The 14,018-nt window shown below is 35.8% G+C and overlaps 2 protein-coding genes across 9 annotated transcripts in view; one reads left to right on the plus strand and one right to left on the minus strand.

The window, feature by feature from the left end:
• The window catches only part of LOC124178734 (restin homolog), a 45,371-nt gene extending 40,929 nt beyond the window's left edge, over positions 1-4,442 (plus strand). For all 8 annotated transcript variants that reach the window (XM_046562314.1, XM_046562310.1, XM_046562311.1 and 5 more), the window contains 3 exons: positions 198-369; positions 636-814; positions 3,557-4,442. In XM_046562314.1, the coding sequence (XP_046418270.1) occupies positions 198-369; positions 636-814; positions 3,557-3,603 (398 nt within the window). In that variant the 3' untranslated portion in view covers positions 3,604-4,442. The remainder of the gene's footprint in view (positions 1-197; positions 370-635; positions 815-3,556) is intronic.
• A 6,194-nt stretch (positions 4,443-10,636) lies between these two features.
• LOC124177151 (DNA-directed RNA polymerase II subunit RPB11) lies at positions 10,637-13,909 on the minus strand. Its single transcript, XM_046559218.1, has 4 exons — positions 13,717-13,909; positions 13,083-13,172; positions 12,690-12,864; positions 10,637-11,625 (listed from the first exon to the last, which is right to left on the minus strand). Exons 1-4 carry the CDS (start codon positions 13,767-13,769, stop codon positions 11,590-11,592), a joined length of 354 nt encoding a protein of 117 aa, XP_046415174.1. The 5' UTR covers positions 13,770-13,909; the 3' UTR covers positions 10,637-11,589.
• Between the last annotated feature and the right edge of the window lie 109 nt (positions 13,910-14,018).

Genomic DNA, 14,018 nt, shown 5'->3' on the forward strand with positions numbered 1-14,018 from the left:
TGCTTCTAAATTCTCTCCTCATGAATTTCTAACAGCTATTATCCCAGCTGCCTTCTTTACTTCCAATTGTTTTGTCACACAGTTTGTTTCTAGAAAATTTTTACAGAGTCTGGAAATATTTCATGAATACAAGGGTTCCATTGCGCCATTCCATCTCCTATGAGTTGAAACCCGTAATGACTCATTTTTACTATCAGGTAATGACGTTGATATGGACAAGTTATTAGAGGAACATGAATTGGCTCAAGGACAAATAGATTTCCTAAACTCAGTTATCATAGACATGAAGAAAAAAAATGATGCTCTGACATGCAAAGTGGAAGTTCTAGAAATGGGTATCCCTCCAAGCGAAGCAGACGATTACAATTTGTGAGTTCATTTTTTTCGTGATACGAATTTTTGTAAATTTAGTAATACAGATTAAACCTTCTGGTAAAAATTATTGCACTTTGATCTTCATTTGTCGACTTATATTTTAAGAAAACTATTTCGTTGTTGTTGTTTTAAGATGGTATTAAATTATAGCTATTGTACTGTACGAATCACCGATTATACTGTACCGCAAATCCAAATGATGTTTTTTTTTCTTAACTAAAAATCATCCAAGCTTGCAAAGTATTTTTATTTTCTTGTAGGATTTCCATCAACTCGAGAATGGCGGCACCTCGTATGTTCTGTGATATCTGTGATCAATTTGATTTACACGACACAGAGGACTGTCCTCGTCAAGCACAAGACTCACCTGAGCCAGAAACGTCACAAAGAACTCCAAAGAAGCAACCGGGTGAAAGACCATACTGCGATGTTTGTGAGGGTTAGTGTTTGCCAAGAAAATTTATCAATACATACTTATTAGGCCACCACAGATGTGCCTAACTGGCCCACGTGGAAAATCATGCTTTGGCAATAATGATTTAATCTAAACTAACCGAAACTAATATAGCCGCTTCAGGTTGTTGGACCATGAAAAAATGCAGACATGTGTTTTTGCATTGCACAAGATTCCATGTCTTTAAGTCTTTCAAACTATTCGCTAATAAATAATTGAACAGGTTTGGTACACATCTATAATACGGCACAAAATCAAACTATTCTGCATGACAAGGAGTAGTCAGGAAGTCTTTTTTTTTTAATTTAGCATACAAGAGTAACCGCGGTATTCACGAACAGCTGTTAAATATTTAGCGGGCTTAATTGTATAACGGACCGTTATAATCATTTGTTTTCATTGTTGTTATCTTATAAAACTTATAACGAGCGTAAATTTGACAGTCAACATCAATAAAAACACAAGATTATAACTGGCCGTTATAAAATTACGTATAACGAATGTTCGTGAATGCCGCGGTAAATGTTTTATGTTCGTTCTAGAACAAAGTAGCATCCACTCCGCAATTTACTCATCTTTGAAGAAATTGAATTGCATCACAGATAAGTATTTGTAAAAACAAATAAAAAAGTGACGTGATTCGCTTTTTGGACTGGTAAGGTAGGTCAATGACTCAGCCTTGACAACAATCAGATGTGTTATCGGATAGGCCATTAACCGTAGAACACATGTGCAGGTTCGTAAACAACCCCAGCCGACTTTCAAACTGCGCTCCTAGCTTTTGCCTTTGCGCTACTGCAGTCGAATTAGTTATACAATTCCTTCTTCAATTTATTATTATTAATTATATACTATTTTTCAAATAAAAGAACTTAAAAATATATGAAAAACCCTTACAAACACTTTTTAACTTCCCGTTTCTCTGTTATCAGAGAAAAAAAGGAAGTTATTGCAATCACCCCGAAAATAAAGAGTTGAGTATTCTCCAGATCTCAACGTGCGTGTGCGTGTGTGCGTGCGTGTGTGCGTGCGTGTATTGTGTCTTGTGTCTTGTGAATGTACTCGTGTATGTATGGGATCAATTTTTTTTTTGTCCGACGATATCTCGAGAATGAGTAACCGAATTTGAATAGTTTTAGTCTCAATCGACGCGGCTGTTCCAAATTTAGAACTGATTAGACTTCCGCTTTGATCGGTTCAGTACTTTTTCAATTATTTAAATGACGAAATTCCAAAAAATCAAATAGACCTGATGATATCTTGAGAATGGACAAATGGATTTGAATGAAAATTAATACCGTGGGGTTTCTCGCGTCGCTAATATAATGTAATATAATGTCAGATTTGCAAAATTTAAATTTGGCATATTCAATAAGCAGAAAAAAACTACAAAGATTTGGATTTTGATGAAAATTGGTACTCGTCGGATTGTTGGGTGGTATTACAAAATTTGTAATAGTGAATCCATTATAGTGGCTCAAAATAAAAAAAAATCGTCATACTTTCATGTAATATATATCCGAGGGCTTTAAAAGCCTTAATCACGAATCTGAGTTTGTTGTTTGAAATTCAAATTGGATATTGTTCCTTTTTTTTTCTCTATACACTTGGATCCTGCAGTGTGAAAACGGGCAGTTTGAGGGTTGGTTCATAGCCAGTCTAAAAGCCGTTTTTTACTATTGTATTGATATTTTCGTATTTCCGTATTTTTCCCATTTTGAAATGCCGTAATAAATGTACTTTTTCAATGGGGTATAGGAACAGTAATTGTTTCCTGACAGTCTGATATATTTTCTTCAAAATCGCGTTTAAAATTTGGAAAACTGTTGATTACAAAAAAAGATATGAGATTTTGTTTGAAAACTGACGTTTTTTGCCATTTTTTTTAGCACGATTTGGTAGTTGATTGGATTTTTCACCAACTAAACTTGATTGAAATTAAATTTGCTCTTTACTATTCGTTTCTTTATTAAAAAATGAAATATTTATGTTATTATAAGTCCCATTATTGCTTTTATAACGTTTTTACGAACAAGAAACGCGTGCGGTCGTTATCGACCCCGCTCACGAGAGTTAGAAGGTACAAAAAAGATTCATGTGTTCTAGGGTTAATATTGATGTGATCTCATTTGCTTAGGCATGTCAATGGTTGAATACTCATGTATCGCTTTGATATAATGTTGACTGGACTTTGTATTGAAAAAAATAGTCATTATCATGTCCTCTTTTTATGTTGATCTTGATCGAGGTCAATCTCTTAGGTAGCTTAGCTTAAATATTCTCTGTCTCTACCAGAAAGGAGTAAATTTTGCAACAGATATTAATTTATTTAGAGAACAATAGTATAGTTTTATCCGGAACAAACATAAAATATCTATTGACAAGCATCATATGAAAATATGTATCATCTGATTATGAAAGATAGATAACTGAAGTTCCTAGCAGTATTTTCGAGACCCCTCGAATAACATAGATAAAGAAAGTTCACTACGAGTATCCTTAGATACTTTGACGAAAGCACTGTATCTGCCTCACTGTTTTCATTGAATGTTGTATAGAACTGTATCCAAAGGTTGATACTTCAATCACATATTGCACGACGATTGCTTCACTGTTATACTTTAATTCAATTAAGACTAGCTTAATACTTTGAAACAATTAACGTCAGAATATAATGAGACAAAGAATCATTAATTAATACACCAAACATTTGATTATGGTTTTCAGTGTTTGGACATGATACGACTAACTGTGAGGACGAAGAAACCTTTTAATGGTCAAAAACAACTTTTGATATGCAACTGTCTTGCCTGCAAGAAGATGGATATGTTGAGTTTTCAGATTATATTTTTGTAACGATAATCCTATACATAAGAATAACTTAAGTAGTTGTTGTTTAATTGTCTGTTGAAATGTGATGTTTTTTCAATAACTTGCTTTCGGAGACTTGCCACATTTATGGTCAACTTCTCAAGAAGTTGCAAACTAATTGTAGTGAATTTTATTTGAGCCATCAGGCCAGTGCAACCTCTCTGGCCGATATGGCATAGGGCAAATCAAATCTGGTAATTTTCAAGCGTGGAATTCGAAATCTGAAATTTGTGATCAAATTGAAAAACGTATCAACAATTCAACAATGGGTATCCCAAATAAAGAGTAAAAAATTGCTTTTTTGAGCAGGCAATACATCCTGCATATTTCCTAACTATCTCGGTGCACCCTTTCAAATTTAGATGGCCTAATCAAACTGTTTTAGGAAAATATGGAAGAGAATGTATATTTGGAATAGTAGATCTAACTGAAAGACTAAGTCGTGTTTCTGTGTTGCAAAGTAATTATCTAAAATTTGGAAGATTCTAAACATACATTCTATTCATGTAGACCTATTTTTATTCATCCTGAGGACAGCTGCTGATCTACTGATTCTCCTTGGCTGTTTCCTCTGGCTTAAATTTTGTTTAAAACCGTTTTATAGTTAAATATTGTAAGCAATATTTCTAGATACTTAAGAGGGGTTAAATATTTATATTTATTCATGTATCGATTTGTATAATTTAATTTATATGATCATAATATTTATTGACTCACTAATAAATTTGAGATGCAAGTTTCATTCAAGATTTTATTCATTTGGACACTTGATAGTTTTGTACCAGCTATATTTTCAAGCTTTTAGTTTTTCTGTTGAGATAGCTCGTAAACATTGCGCAAGAGACGAAAGAGATATTTTTTAACATCTTATTGCTATTGTTATTGTAAAGTGGTGACCACTGGGTGCTTAGTCCTGTTGGATCATTGTGCCCGAGCTCGTTACGGCAACTTAGAGTAAAGGAAACGATGTGAGGCAAGCCAGCTTCGCAAATTAAAGCCACCTGCCCACCCCTATTTCCTCGATTTCTTTTCCAGAAGAGAGTCTCCGGCTCCTTGCCTGCCGTAAGGTAGCCTTCCTAGCTAGGTTATATGCCAGAATGCCACTGTGTCCTGGCACCCATAGGACGCTCATGCGATTTTCTCGTGCCAACTGTGTAAAGTGACGCAGACCCATACCAGCATTGATCTTACAACATATATACCACAGCTAAGCAACTTTGACAGTTCCCCATTTAAAAAAAAAAAATAATCCAACTATATATAAAACACCAATGTCAAATAAATAGAGTATCTAATTTTTATTCAAATATGTAATCACAGCATAGTTCCTGTATAAATTTATTTATTCATTAAAAAAAATCTGTGGCCACATCAGACACGTCTTAAACTTTTTTACAATAAAAATATTAGAACAATAATAATTTTTCATCAGTTTTACATTCTCTCTTTTAAAAAGTTTTAGTTTTTAGTTTACAATCAGGTATTATAAACCAAGAGAAAATGAAACATATGCGATTATAAACTTCATATATATGAAGCATATATCAGAATCACATAAATTTAATTTTCCTTGCCTTGGTTTTTGCAAAAGTGGAAACGATCTTCTTTAAATAAATTGTTTCAGCTATTTATTGTTCTATCAACAAAGTTGTCTTCGCTGCGTCGACTCAACGGTCGCAAATATTGAAAAAGCACGTTGATATCAGTGTCAAATCATTGCCTGAAACTGGCTGGGAAGGAAATAAATGCTGTGAAAGCAGTGAAATTCCAAATACTAGAAATCTGAGAGACACTGCGATAAATTTGTAGAACCTCGCAAGTGAAAGATGCAAAGTTGACGTCAGAACCAAGAGGCCTTTGGATCGCTATTAAATCACTGTCTTTTCTCATTCGATTGGTAGTATGGTACGACATACTGCAAGTGATCAACAAAATCGGTAAGACCTTACAATGCCCCAAAGTTGATTTGCATACCACAATGATCATGATCGATGATGCTCTCTTTCAATTACAAGGCTTCCGAGAATTCGGTTTTGAAAGATGCATTCCGCTAAAGACATCGTTGAACAGTTGGACATTTTGCAAACTTTATCCAAATCACGTACCCCATAAACCAGACGAGTTTTCAATTATCAATCTCAATGAGATGAACGACCAAGCGATCCAATGACATGATCGGAAATTCAATTTTTCATTTTCAAAACTGAAGCTTATAGAAACTTATTTGCGGTCCACTACATGCCAAGACCTGTTGAATGACTCAGCTGCAATGACAATTAATTAAATATTATTTAAGATTTTGTAAACAAAAAATCTCGCAGTTGTATTTTCAATTTTGAGTAATTCCAAAATTTTTGTTAGGGTGCCCGATTTCTAAGGCTCACACGGAAACTACCGTGAGCCAGCGCCAGCGCTGGGGTAAGGCATTTTCTGGAGTCACCTGACGGTACAGATTTTAACTCCATTGAGCTCAGATGAGCAAAGCCGCGTTACGGTAATCCTGTAAACATTAGATCGTGTTGTACGTAAGTACCTTACGGTTTTCACCCGGCCGTTGATACCATAGCAATATATGTATACAATAGAGCGTAAGCAACGGCGTAAGCGTCCGGTGAACAGATTTGAATCGGTTCTCTAAAGGACAGGAGATAATAATTCTCCCGCCCTCTCAGTCACGCTACGCACAGCATGAGGGGGGGAGGACTGCTAAGCAGGCGCGTGCTGCTACCCCCACTCCATGGGAAAAGTGATAGAGCGGGGCTGGAGGGGGGGGATATTATCTTCCGTACTTCGGAGAACTGATTTTACTCTCTTCTGAGCGCCTCAGTCCACTCAGTCGTTTCCGAGCAATTGGAGCGAGATTATGTGTTTTCGGTACCGGTTCAACGTTCGAACCGCGTTATTCAGATCGTGCCACGTTTTTCCATCAGTGTATTTACACCATACTCATCTGTGAACAATCACAGGGAACAGCGTGTAACCCGAAGAAAAACCGAGTTACTGAAATGAAAACATCCTGCGAACGTTGAAGGTGAATTTCGTGTCCCGAGTTTTCATTGTTTTTTGTAACTTCAGATTTCAGTGATACGTATTTTTGTCTCTCTGCATCGAGTGTCAACTTTATTCTTTTTTTTGGCTGATTTTCGGCGAATGCCCAATTGCATTGTTAGCAAGTTTGTTCTTTCGGTTCAACAGACAGCTACAGCACAAAAAGTGAGTGTAGCATCGAGTGTTATTGCGTTGTGAATCTGTGGGTAAAAGATTAGTAAAGATCTGAATTATGTGAAAAGTGCGTCGCTTCACCAATGCATCTGAGATGCTACAACTACTACAAAAGTGTGGAGCAGCCCAGAGTTGAGGTAATAATACTTTAATTATTGATTGATAATTCACGGTGGTCATTTAAAGCCGAACTTTTGTTCTTGAATAACATGCAATGTATAAATATGAAACTAGGCAACAGTAATAATTCATTTGAAAACTGAAAAGCCAATTTGCCAAACTAATTCAAGTGTCGTGTTTATTACAGATTTAAGCAGAGACTTCCGAGTAACTTTTCCATTTCTCGGCAACGTTGGTGAGTTTGCATGTGTTAGGTTATGGGTATTTCCCTGGGATTCCTCTGTCACATGGCGTGGCGGTAACAATTGTTACACAAATCTTCGATTTCATAGCTGCATGGATAGGCTCATTCACGATCGCAACGTGCTTGACTTTCAGCCGAACCATTTTTTTTCGTAATGTAATTTACCATACCTTACTCAAAGTCAGACGTTTTACACCTTGCTAAAAGTGGAATGAGCATCGCGACAGGCAACCATGGCTTACTCGGCACTCGCGAGATCGAATTGTGTTTCGTAACTGATGTAATAATCTACGTTTGAATTTACCGATGATGCCGTTTAAGTGGTGGGTTCACCTGAGGTTTGAATATATTCAAGTATTCACGTTATTGCTAAATTTATGAAATTCCAAAGTCTGGTATAACGTAACGTAATCAACTTGCATCTTACATTATATATCATTTTCAATCTTTTAACATCCAACAAGTATTGATCAACTGCAGGCTTAGCTCGCTTAGAAAAATGCTAATTGGCATACCGGATGTTTTAATCACTTTTACAAAAGGTTAATGTACCGATAGTCTGCCAACATTTACTAAAATAATAAATGCAATATTAGAGTTGGCGAGATACAACCGCAATACTGTATTCTGAGAAGGCAGACTACGATACAAAAACATTTTGCTCCCAACAGCTAACCAACGAAAATGTAAGTCAGTGATCACGGCGCAAATGATGAAGAATGATGTGTGTTGGAGAGAATGGAGAATCGTTTACGTCGAATATAGGTAACCGGGTAGGTAGGTGGACGTTTTGGGATCCGTCGCGGGGTTTATGCATGAGTGTGTGAATCTCTCTTTTCCGTTGGGTGGCTTCGTTGGGAAACAGGCGAGGGTAGGAAGGTCGCGATGTACCGTGATGTTACTAACTTTTATAATCCACAGCGTCAAACGATCACAGACATTTTTTCCCAAAAGACTCCACGTTCGAGTCTCTCGACCATTTGTAAACATTTGAGTATTAACGAGATTCAATTTCCCATTTCTTGTCACTTTGCAACGATTTTTCAATCGTTATGCAATTCGATTATTTAGTCATCACCGATCGTTATTCCATTCAATTGATCTCTGTGATCGTCTGAATGGGCAAAACGCATCTCTGGACCATCTATCGCGTTCCGTGGTACGCTACATGGGGAGAGATGCTGAGCTCGAAGACTTCGCGTCGAAGAGGACCGCCGACCGTCACGCCACACAATAATGCATGCCCTCCAACCTCCCTCCTCATTTCAATTCAATTTGCAATCTGAGAACAATAATCCGCATAGCAATGTATCTGATATCTAAAAGATGCAGATGTGGATTGGGTTTCTACAGAACTTTTGGGACACATCTCAGATAATACATATTTTTAGACAGTTCAATCTGTCGCGCCTTATTGCGCGTAGATTAATCACGAGAATTGCTCGCAGCTTTATGCCCGCCAATTAATAACAGGAGTCGGACACGGTTTTTTGCCCGTCGGTTTTGCAAACAGTATATAAAAGACTTACGCACTCTCGATGTGCTGATTTTTCAGCTATTTGGTCAATTATTTGACGAATAATAAAGTTTTCAAGTTCCACTGCGCCTTTTGCGCGTGGACTTGATACTTTTCAGTTATGAGAGAAAGCGCGGCATTTGAAAACCGGCGCTCAACGCGCAGGAACAAAAAACTCGGCAGTAGGTTTGTTCGTGCTAGCTACATTTTCTACACTTTCGTGGGGAGTGTAAAAGATAAAAACATCACCCTTCATCCATAATGGAAACAACCATATTTCATCCAGAATTAAAACAGTCATCTTTCATCGATAATTAACAGCCAGCGGGTTATATGAACTGAAAAATTTCAAACAAACTGCGAATGTACGCGAGTTCAAATTGATTGGGAAAAACAATTTACCATAATTAACATGACGAAAAAAGTCATTTGCAATTTTTCGAAGAACGCAAGATCGATCTTGCAACTACTTGCCGTGGACTAGGCCTACTGGGGATACCACGTAAAAAGAAAACGTACCAGGCGCTCTACCGCTTGCGGTGGTGTGGAAACGAGCATAACTAAACTTATTTTCACTGGTCAAATACTAACATATTGTAGTTTCTCAAATGACAATTTTATACTTGTGTAAATTTAAATCCTTGTCAATAAAACTCATGCTTCGATAATGAGGAATCGTAATACCTTCAGATTTCTCTAGTTTAGACAGTGATTTCCACGCAAATACATTTATCTGTTTGATAAATTTCGTTTCTTAATTAAAGTCAACAAGGTGCACATACCTTTGGCAATTTAGAGTTTGTCAATTCCAACATCATTCTCCCACGCTTGACCTTTCATAGTCTACACAGTAAAATCGTTGAATTAAATTCAAAAGTTTTATTCGCTACTCATTGAACAATTCGACTTTTCGGAGAAATTAGTTCAATTTCAATTGCCTTTCCGGCACAGCTTTCTCAGTATTTCTTTCTTGAACTTTCTGTATCACGAGAATTCGTAAAAAACCACAGAAATTTAACATTAGTTGAGAAATTATTTTTTTGTGTCAGTTGTACCTTTTTTAGGAACGAAGATTTCAGTGCTGATTGAAGATACATATTATCATCTTCAGTTAAAGGTATGAGTTCAGTATTAAACATATGTTCCCAAATTACAGAAGGAACAACTGTATATTTTCATCCTCAGAAAAGGTTTCTAACTCTTTTAACAGTAAACCAGGTTCATATTTATTATGCATCTATGTAGATAACATTATTTCTGTCGATCCGATGGAATTATATTGACAGTGCTGAATTTAGCCCCAATGAATTTGCGTAGTTGAAAAGCATACGGTGTCCTCTCTGAGTTCACGCGGTGAGCGATGGATGGTAACATCAATTCGTGTCGCCTCTATAATACTCACCGCTTGCTGGATTGAGTTGCGCGTATAGGGCAGGACGCAGAGATCGCCAGTTGACGATGAATATATCTCTTGCCATTTTCGATTACGAAAAGCGGCATCAAGCTAGCAGCCTATATGTATCTCTATGAACATCTACTTCATATCCAATCTAACACACGCACACACACACACACACGTGTATCAACGAATATTATTTCTCTATATTATAATGCTGGAATTTTAATAATCAGATATTGTCCACTCATATTTTAATACCTCAAAGTATTTATAACACGAATACCGTTTGCTTACATTGAATTACTATCTGCTTGCATTGCAAATCAAACTATCCGACTAATATTCAGATATTCATACCTTTAAGCATTGTTAATTGCACTATTATTATTATTATATCTAATAACTCATTTCAAAATCGGGTAGACAACTTGAGAATTGTTTAACCAAGTAGAATATATTCAATGCAATACAATAACAAACTTTGCTAGGGGTAATTCAGATCGAGCTGTGCTTTACCACCATCAGTACGATGCTATGCCGCTAAGTTCTCAGAAATGGTGCACAGCGCTGGTGACATTGCGAAGTCTTGAGGGATATATTCGATCGTAGATGAAACGCTTATTAGTTAATATTGTTTTACCTTGAATAATTGAATCTTAAGAATCAATTCCTAAGGTGAAGCAGCCCCGTAGAACATTGCCTTAGATAACTGTACTTAATACACCCTGAATACGTGTTCAGTTTTGCACACCTGTGCCATCTTTTGTCACAAAATTTTTACATTATTCAATTGTTTAATCATAAAATTACCTAAATACAAAAATATTCCGATTACAGAAATGATATTAAACATACATGGAGCCACAAGCGAAAATACATTTCACATCAAACATCATAAACCTAGTGAGGCACGCTTTAGAAGCAAGTTAGCTGTTAGCTGGGATACGCAAAGCAGACCATATAAGGTAAATACCAAGACACTAATTAGTTCAACCGTGGACTCAATGTAATAAATCTGTCAACCAAAATTGTACAGGAGCATAAGAGATGGTGTCCTATATACACGGATTTTAATCAAGCTCGGAGAGCCAGTTCAATATTAAATTCAATTAGTAAGGCCACTATGCCCAAGCGTAGAATCAGTGTAAAATATAAAATCAATTAGTAAAAGTATAGCAAAAATTGTACTTTTTGGTGTAATGTCGAATAGATCTTAGTGCACACTTCATTTACAAAGTCGCAATATATATTAGCTTGAGATGAAACATTAACTCTTTTAGCAAAAATTGTTATCATTTATTATTCGCCTATCGAAATATAGTAACAAAACAAAATATACATATTATTTCTATAAAAAGAAGGGAATGAAGATAATTCTGTAGATTTATTTAGTCCAAGCCATCCTTCTTTTCCTTTATAGCTTCCTGAAACAATATTATTTATGTACTGTTATGTATGGAGAATATTCATTCGGTATAACATAGTTTTCTTTAGTATAATCTAAAAATACAAGTAGATTAAAATGACGAGTGGCAATTTGATATCATATTATACAAAGTGTTTTTAATAAATGGTTGAATGCAACTGACCCTCAACTTCAGTAAGCATTAATAATTTTCTTATGAAGCTTTCATTTTGTAAACCTGGTCTCGGGAAGGCTGGTCATTTTTTTTCAAATATGTTCAATATATGGTTCAGGCCTACCAATTGTGCTCTAATTAAATATTTGACTTTTGAACAGTTGCCTCTAACACAATTTGTAATTCAGATGTTTTTTGGGCAAGTGATTTTGAAATGGGATTATTTTATATAAGCCAGAATTTGATGACAGTAATGAAAGTCCCAAATTGCAGAAGACAAAAATATTAAAAGCGTGTGGCAAAGATACGAGGTGAATCGGCTTTAGGTGTTAGTGATTTCAACTTCAGACTGATTCAGACTATCTAATGCTAGCGGTTTTGCACCACCTAAAAACAAGGCACAAAAAAGTTCCAATCTACCGTAAACAGTGATTTGTTTATTAAACTCAATATTCATCAGATATTTTATTCAATTTTAGATATTTTGCGAATTATTGTGATTTGAATCCGAAAAAATTGCGAAATTCGACATAATGTTATTAAATTGAGAGAAGATATAAGATTTTTTTATTTTTCATTTTCGTCTAGATTTGTACGAAAAATTGACGGTGAATTAAAGTAAGAATTTTTTGACGTGTTATTTCAAGCGAGACCTCTAAATCTTATCCGATAGAGCTGAAACTTGCAGGGAATTAGTTTTTCACCAAAAACAACAGTTTTATGAGGAAGCAGAACTGAAAAAAAAATTTATTTGCTTGAACTACTCTTGTATATAGCATAGGATTTACTCATCACTGAATATGTTTCATGTTTTGTTTTCTATCCACCCCATACTTTTGCGTTTGTCAACAAAGGGGATAGATATTTTCATTGTGACTAATCGTTATCCTTCAAAAAATTAAACCTACCTTGAAACGTTCTTCAAACAGTGACAGCTCTGCAATGAGGTCAGTTATGGCATGCATAAATGCTTCATGAGGCGTATAATCGGATGTTGTTTGAATACGGATCACAAATTTATGCTCCAACGGGTGCGGCAATTTGTATCCAGCAAACAAAACTTGAGGATCCTTTAACAATTGACTAAAATAAAAGCATAGACATTAATAAACTTATTTGTTATGACAAGGTCGCAAGTTTCAACTAAATTGAAAGAGACAGTGAGAACACTCCTTAATTATATCACTGTCAACTGTTTCCTATTTCAAAAAATCAATTGCTATCACTCAAAGTGATGTTGGCACAACATATTGTTGTCCTGACAAAGTGTAGTTTTTAAGACATAACTATGTGATAAATACTTTCGAATCATGTTTCCCAGGGTATGATCTTCCTTATTGACTGTGAATATTGCTGCATTGGGTACTTTTGAATCTTGTTCCTTGATGATTCTGCAAAAAGAATTCTAATTGTTAGAAGTAATCATTATCGCCCCAGAAAATTCACTCTCTTGGCTGAAAAGAATACTGAGGCTATTCGGAATATTCGGAGGGTTAGATATCAAGTGACAATAAGGTATACCTCTACCATCAAAACATCATGGCTATACCATCCTTCCGAGGGTATCAGCAATTTATGGCAATATTAACAACGGGTATATGGTTTGTGCTCTTTGAACATCATCGAGATATGAAAATTGCTCAAGTCTGTAGCGATGCAGTAAAAAAGACTGAATTTACTGTCAAAACTCATGTATGAATCAAACATAATTCTAATAAAGCTACTCTTTTTCCAAGTCTAATTCCAATGGTTAAAGCAAGATATTCCTCCGAATACAGCATTGGTGAACTGGAAGAAACCAATGGAATGCAAAATACACTATCTTAAAGTGCGGTAAAACATTTAGATCTTGACTTAGGACACTGACAGGTGAATAGTTTGTTTATATTAACCTAAAACCTGAGCTTGAGGAAAATGGTCTCAGAAAATGCTTACTTTTTCTCTCCATCATACAAGAGGAACGATTCGAAGGTCGGTGGCGCGTTCATGTTAATAGTTCAAATATTCTTTAATAACGAATATTATCCAGGTATCAAAGTGAGAAAATCATGCACCGCTAAATACACTTGGATAACTTCGGGGTTATTTTGCTCGAAGTGTCCGAAGTCACCTGGAAGTGTTGAAAAAGGAGCTCCCAGCGCTGAAACTGAAAATTCCCTAGGAGCGAGACAGAACTTGGCAATAATGCTATAGAGCAAGAGAGACAGAAAATAGCAATGATCTTTTATGTAGTTTAA

Source organism: Neodiprion fabricii, chromosome 3 (genome assembly GCF_021155785.1).
Source record: "Neodiprion fabricii isolate iyNeoFabr1 chromosome 3, iyNeoFabr1.1, whole genome shotgun sequence".
NCBI classification, from domain to species: Eukaryota; Metazoa; Arthropoda; class Insecta; order Hymenoptera; family Diprionidae; genus Neodiprion; species Neodiprion fabricii.

Coding starts and splice junctions, on each gene's coding strand:
- LOC124177151 (XM_046559218.1), bottom strand. CDS start 13,769: ATGAACGCGCCACCGACCTTCGAATCGTTCCTCTTGTATGATGGAGAG. Junction 13,173..13,716: donor TTGTATGATGGAGAGAAAAA/GTAAGCATTTTC, acceptor TTCTTTTTGCAG/AATCATCAAGGAACAAGATT. Junction 12,865..13,082: donor CTGGGAAACATGATTCGAAA/GTATTTATCACA, acceptor CTTTTATTTTAG/TCAATTGTTAAAGGATCCTC.